This window comes from Lepidochelys olivacea (genome assembly GCF_965140295.1).
Source record: "Lepidochelys olivacea isolate rLepOli2 genome assembly, chromosome: 5".
NCBI classification, from domain to species: Eukaryota; Metazoa; Chordata; order Testudines; family Cheloniidae; genus Lepidochelys; species Lepidochelys olivacea.
The window spans coordinates 70854185-70868493 of record NC_140415.1 but is presented as its reverse complement, the minus strand read 5'-3'; the positions used below and the strand labels follow the sequence as shown (position 1 = coordinate 70868493).

At 40.9% G+C, this 14309-nt stretch overlaps 1 protein-coding gene across 1 annotated transcript in view; it reads left to right on the top strand.

The window, feature by feature from the left end:
• The window catches only part of TMEM232 (transmembrane protein 232), a 144421-nt gene that overhangs the window by 90888 nt on the left and 39224 nt on the right, over positions 1-14309 (top strand). The window contains exon 12 of the mRNA XM_084629186.1: positions 9583-9830. Coding sequence (XP_084485312.1) covers positions 9583-9830 — 248 coding nt within the window. The remainder of the gene's footprint in view (positions 1-9582; positions 9831-14309) is intronic.

The window sequence follows — 14309 nt, the reverse complement described above, 5'->3', positions numbered from 1 at the left end:
TTTGTCTCCAGGCAAATGGGTAGAGCACACACCCCCTATTTACTTTTAGGAAGAAAAGAAAAAAAAAAAACCTCTGGGTTGGAAGACTGTGAATTTCCCTGCAGGAGTTAAGTACCCTGCCTCCAGGCAAGAAAACCTGCAATTCACAAGATAATCCCCTTTTGTCTCTGCTTGGCCACAAAGCAGAGAGAAACCAAGCTGCTTTCAGTTTCAAAGCTGCCTTCTGGACTTCCTAAAAATTCCTTTTTAAAATCTGTATTTCTAGTTCAAAAAATCTCAACTGGATCTCAAAATGATTTCAGGTTAATCCCACCACTGTGCCACCATGTCAAGGTTCCTCCCCCACTCTGAACTCTAGGGTACAGATGTGGGGACCTGCATGAAAAACCTCCTAAGCTTATCTTTACCAGCTTAGGTCAAAACTTCCCCAAGGTACAAAATATTACCCCTTGGACAGGCCGCTACCACCACCAAACTAATACTGGTTACTGGGGAAGAGCTGTTTGGACGCGTCCTTCCCCCCCAAAATACTTCCCAAAACCTTGCACCCCACTTCCTGGACAAGGTTTGGTAAAAAGCCTCACCAATTTGCCTAGGTGACTACAGACCCAGACCCTTGGATCTTAAGAACAATGAACAATCCTCCCAACACTTGCACCCCCCCTTTCCTGGGAAATGTTGGATAAAAAGCCTCACCAATTTGCATAGGTGACCACAAACCCAAACCCTTGGATCTGAGAACAATGAAAAAGCATTCAGTGTTTTACAAGAAGACTTTTAATAAAAAATAGAAGTAAATAGAAATAAAGAAATCCCCCCTGTAAAATCAGGATGGTATATATCTTACAGGGTAATTAGATTCAAAAACATAGAGAACCCCTCTAGGCAAAACCTTAAGTTACAAAAAAGATACACAGACAGAAATAGTTATTCTATTCAGCACAATTCTTTTCTCAGCCATTTAAAGAAATCATAATCTAACACATACCTAGCTAGATTACTTACTAAAAGTTCTAAGACTCCATTCCTGTTCTGTCCCCGGCCAAGACGACTACAGACAGACACACAAACCCTTTGTTTCTCTCCCTCCTCCCAGCTTTTGAAAGTATCTTGTCTCCTCATTGGTCATTTTGGTCAGGTGCCAGCGAGGTTACCTTTAGCTTCTTAACCCTTTACAGGTGAGAGGAGCTTTCCCCTGGCCAGGAGGGATTTCAAAGGGGTTTACCCTTCCCTTTATATTTATGACAACAACCATGTTCAAAAGGCTGAAACCTGCTCTGTATAATTTTAAGAGCTAGAAGAGACAGGCATTGAAATTATGTTACCCCGAGTAATTAGATGTTGCAGATATTAAGCTATGATAATATAACATTTCAGTGTTACTTTGATTAATGTGGCAGAAGATTTTTTTCAAATTACTCTGGTGTTCCATTGTGTAGCATTTTCCCCCTTTCTCTTTTGCAGCTGATATTTCTGATTTCTTTCTATCAGAAACAGCAGCCTAAAGAGTATACTGAGTAGTACTATAGTGCCCCAGGCTGCTAGAGAACTGTGTGAGGAAAAAAACCTCTCTCTGATGATTTATTCCTATCAATTCTTAAGAGAACCATGGTGCTCTTTTCAAGGGCTGTCTTCTACCCTTCCTTTCTTGGGGCTAGGTATGTGCAATCCTTACTCACACTGGTGAGTACCTATTCACATGAGTAGCCTCTCAAAATAGTGGCATAGGGAACAATGACCCTGGGATGCTATTCAAATTCTCAAAACAATTAGATGCACACAGCACCTTCTACACAGATGCTCCTGCAGTGCAGCGAAAGTGTAGTTATGCCAGGCAGAGCTCATTCACATTATTTAGTGCAGGGACTGTGGTATAGTGGATACAAAAGGCAGCAATGCCTGGGGAGAGCTTTGCATGACAGCAGCGTAATCACACACCATGGGCAGTAGTCCTCATTCCAGTTGTGGGACTCACCATAAAAGGTATACCCAGAGGGGTTAAGGATAAAGGAGGAATACAAAGGCAACAGCAAGTGTCTCAGAGGTATGGTAGAAGGAACTCCATGGCAGCTAGAAAATCATTCTGTCCATTGCAGTGAGGCAAATCCACTCCCTCAAGAATCTGACTTCTCAAAGTGTAGCTCACCCTGACTTGTCATATCAGACATGGACATATCAGACATGGACAGTGTCCTCAATATGACAAATGCCATGGTTCATACTCCAGCTGTAGATTTTACTATTCCTGCTGTAAGTATCTAACAACAATGAATGGAAGTACTCCAGCATGTACAGACAAGGTGTTGTGCTTGATGCAGTTTTTGGTCAATGTGATGTGACCCCCCCCCCCCTTTGTGCCTCTGTTTTCACCAACAATTCCATGCAGGACAGACTGGGGGATGGCAGTGCAGAAGGAATCCTGCTTTCTCACAAGAGGAAGTGTATGCCATGCTATGCAGATGTGGGGAAATATGGTGAGGATTTGTATAGTCATCCTTATTTCTTGCTGAGATGGTCTGTCACCATTTAACTGTCTCTGTGACTGTACCCTAACTAATCCCAGTGGTGTTCCTCAAACAGCGATGGCCTCTCACAAGTAGGCATAGCACCAGGCTGTGGTCAGTAAAATGCTTAAATAAACAGGTCCTGCAATTTTTTCCCCCATCTTAGCCTGCAGCATTGCTAATGCTAATGCCAAACAAATAAACTGCCACCCACTGGCTTGCAGTGGGTGCGCACACACACGGTAACTAACACGGCTGATCACAGTAAGGCAGCTGGTGTGAAGCAGTCACCTGCTGTAGTCACTCCGAGGTGCAGTTTCTGTTGCACACTACTGGGGCTGCACTAGCCCTTTGGGATGCAGTGACCCCCTTTGAAAATGATCTGCTGGATAAGTTTCCAAAGGCACACTCCTATTATCCCCTTCTGGGAGGTGCAACCCACTAGTGTCTGAATTGCCTGTTATTACTAGTGGAAGTGGCTGATTTAGCAGTGCAAACATTTTGAAAATTCATGTCCCCGTAGGGTGCACACTTGGTTACAGATCTGGGCACATCAGTTTGACAAACTATACCTCGGGGGAGTGCCCTGTAACCCCCATATTTCTCATTTATATAAAATTGTGATCTTGCATATAAAGCATGCCATGTAAGGTATCAGGGGAAAGGTTATTATCTGCTGAAAGTCACTCTTTTATCTAAATAGATATATAAATAGTGCATGTGAAATAACGAGATTGTGTTGTATGGCTGCCAGTAAAACATGCAGTAAGTTGGGGAATCGACCAGATAATAGTTCCACAAAGACAACAGAAAGAAAAGTAACCAATGCCTGGGTAGGTGTCAAACCACCATCAGCCACCATTGTCCAGCAGGGGAGCTACAATTCAGTGACTCACCTGCACAAGACCACACCAGGGGCATTGCTCAACCTTGCCTGGGGACTCAACAATGCCCACCAGACATGCCTGGATTTGTGTTCTCCAAGCACATGGACTAAGGGTATAAAACAGAACACCGTGGGCCCATGCTTTGCCTTTTCTCCTCCCCCTCTCCTTTGCTACAGATAACAAGGACACTCAGAAGACTGAAGACTCCAACAGAGGAGACTTGCCCAGGTTTCAAGGGTGAAACCTGTTCTGACGGGTTCTTCCCCCCTTTGGGGTGCCACCTGGAACTGGGGTATCACTGAGCCCACCTGATCCACCAGCTTGGGTTCCCTTAACACTATACTGTTATGCAGCCTGTCAAGCCCTTCCCCAGGCTTCAGACTGCACTTTACCAGTACACATACAGGTAGGGACACACCTATCTGCAGCTATACACACAGATGCTGAGATCAGCTCTGCATGGGAAGGCTCAGCTAAGGAATGGCCCAGTTAATGAAGTGCACCCCCGCTCTAGAGTGTAAAACTAAAAACCATCTTGTACTGCACAGAGAACTGTACAGCATAAGCTCAAGAAATTCACCCCCCCCCTCAACGTGGAGAGGAATATATACAGCTTTTTGCCCCAAGTTATGATTTCCAGACACACTGGTTTTAGACAAAACAAACGCAAGTTTATTAACTACAAAAGATAGATTTGAAGTGATTATAAGGGATAGCAAACAGATCAAAGCAGATTACTTAGCAAATAGAACATATATGCAATCTAAGCTTAATATACTAAAGAAACTGTAGCAAATTCTCACCCTAAATGTTGTTTTAGGCAGCCTGCAGAGAGTCTTGAAGGCAAGCTGCATTTGCTTGCAGCTATATCTTTCACAGGCCAGACAACCCTTTAGCCTGGGCTCAGCCCTTCTCCCCTAGTCTTTTTGTTCTCAGGTGTTTCCAGCAGTCCTCTTTCTTGGGTGGGGAGTCAATGAAGAATGCATCACAATGATGTCACTCCCCTGCTTTAGTTTTTGCATATGGCGGGAATCCTTTGTCTCCCAATTTGATCCCCAGTCGGTGGAAAAACACTAGTATTATCATAGAGTCCAGTACCAGGTGACTTGGTCCATAACTCAGCCATAACTCAGACACTGTTTGCACCATCCCCAGGAAGGCTTTTTGGTGGGTGATTAGCAACTTCTAAGACCTATTGTTCTCCCTAATGGCCCTTCCCAGTGAGCCATCGAGACTGATTGCATTCTGTCTAGTGGGTGTTCCCCAGGTGTAAATACCTTTGTAATAGATGTATAGACAATATTCCTAGCTTCAGATACAAAAATGATACATGCATACAAATAGGATAATCAATCATAACCTTTTCAATGATATCTCACATGACCTATCTTGTATAAAATACATCATAGTTAGGCCATAATATCTCATAATAGCTCTATGAAGAATACAGGGGCTGTGGTCAGGTGCATGTGTGTTCATTCAGTGTGCTGTCCCAGCTAGCAGAGATAGCATACCTCAATTAAACTGCCCAATAAATCCACAGACTTGGTTTTCAGTGAAGGCACCTGGCCTGGTTTATTTTTGACGAAGCACGGTAATAGCACCTGGCAGACTGAGGATACTAAGACATGTATGCTCGTGACAATGGACACAGCTCAGTCAGTGGTGGGACTTCTACTGCTCCCTAGGCTAGCCAAAGATACTCCCTCTGAGATACATCTTTATACCCCAGTTCAAACAAGTTAGTACTGCCCCTTCGACATAGTTAGTTACTGCCTCTGACATCACTAGTTATCACCGATCATCTTGTTGTACATGTTGGTTCAATAAAAACATCTCTATTACGTACTGTCATCCTGACCATATCTTTTAGGAGGGGTCAGTGTGTTCCAGTTATCTCTGGGGAATGTTTTTGTACCATCCTTGATATCGGGATGTTCTGGTACCACTTGATATCAGGGTATGTTTGCGTGACCACTCTGTGACTAGCACTTCTTAGGAATGTGCATTTCTGCAATATCAGTCCTGTTCTTGCCAAATTCAGTCCTGCCTCAGACTAGGCCTCTAATACAAGGGCTTATGTCTCAGGCTCTCTTCTTATTCTGGGGCATAGTGTCACACCTGTGTATTATGAACTGCAATATCCAGTGGGGTGAGAGAAACTGCTTAATCTTGAAGTTGCCCAGTCTAACAGGGTTGAGAATTTAGACTGCATGCTTATATATTTTCTTTTCTTTTGGTAACCACTCTGACTTTTTGCGTATCACTTATAATTGCTTAAAATCTATCTTTTGTCATCAGTAAACTTGTTTTACCGTTTATCTTTACCAGTGAGTTTGCCTGAAGTGCCTGGTAAATCTGCTCGGGTTTACAAAGGCTAGTCCTATGTCTACTTTCCATTGATGAAGTGGTGAACCAATTAAATTTGCACTGCTTGTCTTGAGCAGTGCAAGATGGTATATCCCTGACGTACAGTGCTGGGATGTGGGGGGATTTAGCTGGTGCCTTTCTCTGTGTGATTCATGAGTGGCTCTGGGAGCATTTATGAAATCTGGCTGGGTATGGGACACATGCAGTTGTGCTGATAACAGTGCCTGGAGGCATTGTGAGAGACAGCCCAGGTTGGAGAATTAAGGGGGCACAGCAGTCCCACGGTTCCAGGCTGCACCCCAGGGATCCTGTCAAACCAGATGCTTCCAATCTCTCAAACTCCCAGATTCATGCCAGTGAAATTAGTATCATGCTATGGACATGCATTTGCTAACAAGTCTCAAACATGTGCATTGGTACTCAGTCCAAAAATAATCAATGCAGATATTTACAGAGAAGCAGAAACAGAGCCTTAAACTGAGACCTTCATCTGGCAAATCAATAATCCATACTAAATTGTGACCCTAACGTATGAGAGGAAAATAGAAAATTGCCACGTACACACACATTAGCATAATAAGTAAATGTTAATTGACGTGCTTTAATTGTGATAGTTCCTGGGAGATTTGCAATGAGCAAGGCTTTACTGTATGGGCACATACAGCATATGCTGGAACATCTAGGAAGAGTCATCATGTCTAAAGCACTTTCTACCATCTGCTAGAAAGACTGAAATATTGAAAGGTTTTTTTCCTCCACTTTCGCTGACTCCTCATATATACAACTGACTTCATTCTTGCCATTTATGACCCATTAATATTTTGTGTAGTTTGTCTCTTATATATTTTATGCTACTGAATTACATTATAGTAATGGGTACAGAAAGAACAAAAGATAAATAACTTTCCAGACTGACAGCCAGCCTTATGGATTCATTGCCTTACACCCACGTTTTGTGCTGTAGTTCAAGGATAGAAATTGCTGTTTACTGAAACAGATGTCAGTCATTTAAAGTTTTTCATTTTTAGGCTGTCTCACCAAGTCAGGCACAGCTAAAGCTGGAGGACTCTCACAGCTACTGGGCGCAACTTTGGGCGGCGCATTTGTGGGTTCCTTTCTCACTCCTCTTGAGGGCAATTTGATCCTTGACATAGCTCAAGAAAGCCCCACAGCTGCTCTAGACTAACCACAGCTTTCAGTAGGGCCTACAAAGGGCCATCCACCTTGATGGAGAAAAACTGTATTCTAGTTATGCACCATTTCCACCTCCAACCCAATAACCACCCTGGCTCTGCTTTGCTGGGGGCTGCTGGGAGGATGGCACAGAAAGTGTCCATGGCATTGGGGACACCCTAACAGTGGGAGAAGATCCAGGTGCTTTCTAGTTCCTTCACACCACAGGAACGGCACAAAGGCACTGGCTTGGAGCTGAGGGTTATGGCCACAGACAGTTCTGAATTGGCTTACATCACTCCCTTTGGTCATCACAAAGTGCAGCATTGATGGGTCTAAGGGCAGTTAAGTCTAGGTCTCCTATGCCAGAAGAGGGTTACTGTAACTATACTGGGCCTTTCAGAAGGGGAGACAGAGTATGGTAAGGGTTCTATGAAGGACTTGGAAAAACTACATAAGTGAACAAAAATATTTGTTTTGGTTTTAAAAACTGAAAAAGGGCAGATTACCACTTACCATGTCACGTAGAAATCACCTTCAGGGAAAGGGTGAGTCACTGTCAGAGAGACTAACGTAATATGTTGACCCTAAAGCAAGAGGTTGCATATTAGTTCCTCTGTGAACATGGGGGAAAATCTACAGTGGCTCTGTTTGCCACAGGCTTAAAATCCAGAGGCTTTCTTTTGGGTATATGGAAAAAAGTAATAAAAGGTGTGACTGACAGTGAACACATTCTCTATTCACTGGGGAAAGCAAGCTCCTGTATAGTTTTTCCATGTTCATAGTTCTTCTACTGAGGAGAGACAAGGGTTCATAAAGTATCAAAAAAATGAAGTGCTATAGTATTTTTCCCATTTCTATGTTAAAGACAGCCAAAACAATTTTAATGACATTTGTACACAGACAAATCTGATGAGAAATTGTATGCTGAGTCTGTGCATAGAATGAATATCTACACCTCAGTTATAAATGCTTGGGGAAAATAGAAACAAAACGAGGATTTATAATGGAAATGCTGTCACTACATAGTTATGGCTGTGTCACTAGCAGAAGCTGCTTTAAAAAAAAAGTTAAAAGGTTTAGGAACTGAAGTAAAATGAAATAAGTTGTACAGTTACTAACTTTCTTAATTGTTTAAATCTACCTACATAATTATATTAATAAATGTTACCCCAAAAAAATCAGACTTCAGTAATGCTAAGTAGTATGATAGAATAAAGAAAGCTTTTTTTGTTTCAATGTCAATCTGTTTACCATTACAAGACTTGAGAGGCATATAAAATGAAGTCTGACTGACTGGTAAAGGGCTGCACAAAATTTGTAACATTCAGTAAATAGTTTGTCATTGGTATTTTAAAACAGAATAGACAGCATGCAACATCCTATTTACTTTCAAGAATGAACAATTATATTATGAACATAAAAAAGTGACTAATTATAACATTGTGTGCCATTTTGAAGCTAAGAGCTTCAATGGTTATAACCAGATTCTGACAAAGAAAAATATGCCTTATGGGCATCTCTAAGTTAAAACATCCTCAGAGAAAAAAAGTAATTAAAAACAGTCAAGGACATCACCAAAACAAGGTAACAGGAATAGAAACATGATACTAGGGGGGTTTGGATTTTACTATTAAAATATAAAAAACTAAGAAGAAACAAAAAATTGTTATTCCCCTCCCAAAAAATGTTTTGAATTTGTATGCAGTGTTTTTGTAGCTATGTCAGTCCCAGGATATTAGAGAAACAAGGTAAGTGAGGTAATATTTTTTATTGGACTAACTTCTGTTGGCAAGAGAAACAAGCTGGGCCAATAAAAGATATTACTTCACACACCCTGTCTCTGTTCAGAGTTTGTAATTTATCTCTTGTATAGCTAATATCCTTCTAGATTGAGGGATAGTTTCAGACATTCAATCAAAACAGTTATATATATCAGCACAGCTGTATATTGACACATACAATGTCCCATTTAAATGGGAGGGACAAAGTTCAAAGTTTCTGAAACTGAGCATACATTTTTCATGTGCCTCTATTTGCACATATAAAACTAAATTAGTAATAATTGGAATTGAACATTTTACATGTGTATGTCATATACTCAAATTCTGTTCTACTGTGTGTGCACAAAACTGCTTGTTTTCATGCTTTTGGGTGGGCATGCAAAACTGCACATGCAGTTTGAGGCCATATTTCAAACCATGTCCCTGAAAGTTTACAGACTGCCTATTTGTACGATTGGAGAGTTATTGAGGCTCTGTAAAAAGGTTTCTAATGACAAAAAAATATATGTATAGAAAGATGAGATTTAAACTGGTATAAAAAGTATCAGCTTATTAAAACTGAGAAGTGCCTATTAATGTTTCCAAAGAGGGAAAAAATGCAGAAGTTCTTATTTTCATCATTTTATTCTATAAATGTAAGCAAATGATCTATAGTGTACCTTTTATGTCCCTTACCTCACCCCATATACTGACTCAAAGGAGAAGCACTGAATCAAAGTGAGCCATGGAAAACAGAAAAACACTACATGCCTTATTTATAATTCTCTCTGTAGATGGATTATATCCCAGATCATTTTTGCCATTACCTTGTTTCTAGCAGTTTATTGTGGTAGGTTTAATTTTGTTTTTCTTTTCATTCAACAGGCTGAGGCAAATGGTCCAGCAAATCCTTTTATTAGTTCAAGTGCAAATGCTCCATCATCTCCCAGGACCTTAATCTCCTGCCAGTATGTGGGCTGGAGAGTTGCCAGTGTACTCTCCCAGGTCTTCTTACCACCCATTGGTCCCAACATCCCTCTGCCAAGCAAACCTAAGCAGAAGCTATCTCCTATGCAACATCAGCACTCAGAGCAGTGTGAGGTGGAGAAAAGAATTGCACTTCCTTCTCTAAGGTATTTGTTTCCTACATATAAACCTCTGTCCCTGCCCCTTCACATACTCCATTTATTCTTCTGTTTATAAGGGATATATAGATCCCAAGTTAATGACATTTATATTTTTACAACACTCCCTAGTCCCCTGAATTCAGCATCTGAAAAGGTTCAGCAAAGTATATTTGGAGTAAAATTAGTCTGGACCATGTCTAATTTTTATGCTGAAAGACTTGTGTGCTTTGCATTGCAGTCACTTGGTTGTATGTCATCTCAGCCTGGTGGATTATCAAGTTTAAGAATAAGGTCTTTTTAAAAAGGAAAAATTTTGCACACCAAAGTCATATAATTAAAGACTTTCTGAATTTATTTTAAGAACATGAGAATGGCCATACTGCGTCAGACCAAAGGTCCATCTAGCCAAGTATCCTGTCTTCCCACAGTGGCCAATACCAGGTGCCCCAGAGGGAATGAACAGGACAGGTAATCAAGTGATCCATCCCCTGTTAGCCTCTGTTTGCCAAAATGGGTAAGGACACCATCCCTGCTCATCCTGGCTAATAGCCACTGATGGACCTATCCTCTATGAACGTATCTATTTCTTTTTTGAACCCTGTTATAGTCTTGGCCTTCATAACATCCTCTGGTAAGGAGTTCCATAGGTTGACTGTGTTGTGTCCAGAAATAGTTCCATTTGTTTGTTTTAAACCTGCTGCCTAGTAATTTCATTTGGTGACCCCTAGTTCTTGTATTATGAGAAGGGGTAAATAACACTTCCTTATTTACTTTCTCCACATCAGTCATGATTTTATAGACTTCAATCGTATTCCCTCCTTATTCATGTCTTTTCCAGATTGAAAAGTCCCAGTCTTATTAACCTCTCCTCATACAGAAGCCATTCCATACCCCTAATCATTTTTGTTGCCCTTTTCTGTACCTTTTCCAATTTCCATATATCTTTTTTGATATGGGGCAACCACATCTGGAAGATGTGGGTGTACCATGGATTTATATAGAAGCAATAGGATATTTTCTGTCTTATTATCTATCTCTTTCTTTATGATTCCCAACATTGTTCGCTTTTTTGACTGCTGCTGCAAACTGAATGGATGTTTTCAGACAACTATCCCCAATGACTCAAAGATCTCTTTCTTGAGTGGTAATAGCTAATTTAGACCCCATCATTTTATTTATTTATATATTATATAGTTGGGATTACATTTTACCATAAGCATTACTTTGCATTTATCAACATAGGATTTCATCTGCCATTTTGTTGCCCAGAGATCCTTTCGTAGCTCTTCACAGTCTGCCTGGGACTTAACTATCTTGAGTAATTTTTTTTTGATCTGTAGATGTTGCCACCTCACTGTTTAACCCTTTTTCCAGATTATTTATGAATATGTTGAATAGGACTGGTCCCAGTACAGACCCCTGGGGACACCATTATTTATCTCTCTTCATTCTGAAAACTATTTATTCCTACCCTTTGTTTCCTATATTTTAACCAGTTACCAATCCATGAGAGCATCTTCCCTCTTATCCCATGACAGCTTACTTTGCTTAAGAGCTTTTGGTGAGGGACCTTGTCAAAGGCTTTCTGAAAATCTAAGTACACTATATCCACTGGATCCCCCTTGTCCACATTTGTTGAGCCCCTCAAATAATTCTAGTAGATTGTGAGGCATGATTTTCCTTTACAAAAAACATGTTGACTCTTCCCCAACAAATTATGTTCATCTATGTGTCTGACAGTTCTGTTCTTTACTATAGTTTCAACCAGTTTTCCTGGTACTGAAGTCAGGCTTGCCAGCCTGTAATTGCTGGGATCACCTCTGGAGCCCTTTTTAAGAATTGGCATCACATTAGCTATCCTCCAGTCATTTGGTACAGAAGCTGATTTAAATGATACGTTACAGACTACAGTTAGTAGTTCTGCCATTTCACATTCGAGTTCCTTCAGAACTCTTGGGTGAATACCATTTCATCCTGGTGACTTATTACTGTTTAGTTTATCAATTTGTTCCAAAACCTCCTCTGACACCTCAATCTGGGACAGTTCCTCAGAGTTGTCACCTAAAAAGAAAGATTCCCAAACCTGAGCCACCCTCACATCCTCGTCTGTGAAGACTGATGCAAAGAATTCATTTAGTTCCTCCACTGAGTTCTCCTTTAGCATCTTGATCCTCCAGTGGCCCCACTGGTTGTTTAGCAGGCTTCCGGCTTCTGATGTACTTAATTTTTTTTTTTTTTGCTATTACTTTTTGAAGGACAAAGTTCCTTTTGAATCAGGTGATATAGCAACCCAGTTTTCAGGAAGGTATCCAATAATCAAAATAAAACAAGATCACTCAGGACTGTACACTGATTTAAATGAACTCTTTTTGCTCCAGTCCTGTCATCCTGCCACATATGAAAGTAACACCAAGGATCTCACTTATATTAGTAAACATATATTTTATTCCAGGAGGAAATGAAATGTCAAGCCACAAATTTAAAAGATGAAGTGCATGGGCAAAATACCAATATTTTACTACTAATCCTGGTACAAAAAGAGTTAAAAAAATTATCAAATGTCTCAGTTGTATATATGGTACTGGATGTGAAAGGACTGTGCAATATGATCAGTGTATATATCATAATTTTCTTTACTTGTGTCATAAATATAAACGGAAGGGTAAACCCCTTTGAAATCCCTCCTGGCCAGGGGAAAGCTCCTCTCACCTGTAAAGGGTTAAGAAGCTAAAGGTGACCTCGCTGGCACCTGACCAAAATGACCAGTGAGGAGACAAGATACTTTCAAAAGCTGGGAGGAGGGAGAGAAACAAAGGGTCTGTGTGTCTGTCTATATGCTGGTTTCTGCCGGGGATAGACCAGGAATGAAGTCTTAGAACTTTTAGTAAGTAATCTAGCTAGGTATGTGTTAGATTATGATTTCTTTAAATGGCTGAGAAAAGAATTGTGCTGAATAGAATAACTATTTCTGTCTGTGTATCTTTTTTGTAACTTAAGGTTTTGCCTAGAGGGGTTCTCTATGTTTTTGAATCTAATTACCCTGTAAGATATCTACCATCCTGATTTTACAGGGGGAATTTCTTTATTTCTATTTACTTCTATTTTTATTAAAAGTCTTCTTGTAAGAAAACTGAATGCTTTTTCATTGTTCTCAGATCCAAGGGTCTGGGTCTGTAGTCACCTAGGCAAATTGGTGAGGCTTTTTACCAAACCTTGTCCAGGAAGTGGGGTGCAAGGTTTTGGGAAGTATTTTGGGGGGAAAGACGCGTCCAAACAGCTCTTCCCCAGTAACCAGTATTAGTTTGGTGGTGGTAGCGGCCAATCCAAGGACAACGGGTGGAATATTTTGTACCTTGGGGAAGTTTTGACCTAAGCTGGTAAAGATAAGCTTAGGAGGTTTTTCATGCAGGCCCCCACATCTGTACCCTAGAGTTCAGAGTGGGGGAGGAACCTTGACATGGTGGCATAGTGGTGGGATTAACCTGAAATCATTTTGAGATCCAGTTGAGATTTTTTGAACTAGAAATACAGATTTTAAAAAGGAAATTTTTTTTTCCTTTGGAAAGGAAGTCCAGAAAGCAGCTGAAACTGAAAGCAGCTTGTTTTTTCTCTGCTTTGTGGCCAAGCAGAGACAAAAGGGGATTATCTTTGTGAATTGCAGGTTTTCTTTGCCTGGAAGCACGGTACTTAACTCCAGCAGGGAAATTCACAGTCTTCCAACCCAGAGTTTTTTTTTTTTCCTTCCTAAAAGTAAATAGGGGGTGTGTGTTCTACCCATTTGCTTTTTCTTTGGGCTGGGTAGGCAGGTTTCCAAGTAGTTGGAGGTTTTTTGCTTTAATTTGGGCCCAGAGCAGAGACAAGGGAATTGTCTTTTTCTGTAGGCTGACAATCACTATCAGAGAATAGGTATTCTATTCCAGCACAGCAAAATTTTACAGCCAAGTTTTGTTTGTTTATTTCTAAACCTTGGGTGTAAAGTTAGTTAAAAACAGAGAGGTTAGAATGACAAAATCCGCGGCTCGACTACAGCTGGAATTAGCCAAATTTCAGGCTGAGGAAAGACAAAGGGAACATGAAAGACAGATAGAACTCATGCGGCTGAAGAAGGAACAAGAAAGGGAGGCAACGAGAGAAGCAGAACACCACCAAGCGGCTGCTCACAGGAGAGCTATGGAAGCAAGGGACAAAGAACTGGAGGAGAAGGAAAAAGAGAGGAAGTATGTGGAGGAGATGGAGAAGATAAAGGCTCAGCAGAATATCCCAACAAACCCTAGTAATCCTTCTCCAAGTACCACTTCCCATCCCAGAAAGTTCCCCACCTACAAGGCAGGCGATGATACTGAGGCCTTCCTAGAAAACTTCGAAAGGGCCTGCCTTGGGTACAACATCTCTACTGACCAATACATGGTAGAGCTGAGGCCGCAGCTCAGTGGACCCTTAGCTGAGGTGGCAGCTGAAATGCCTAAAGAACACATGAACAAGTAT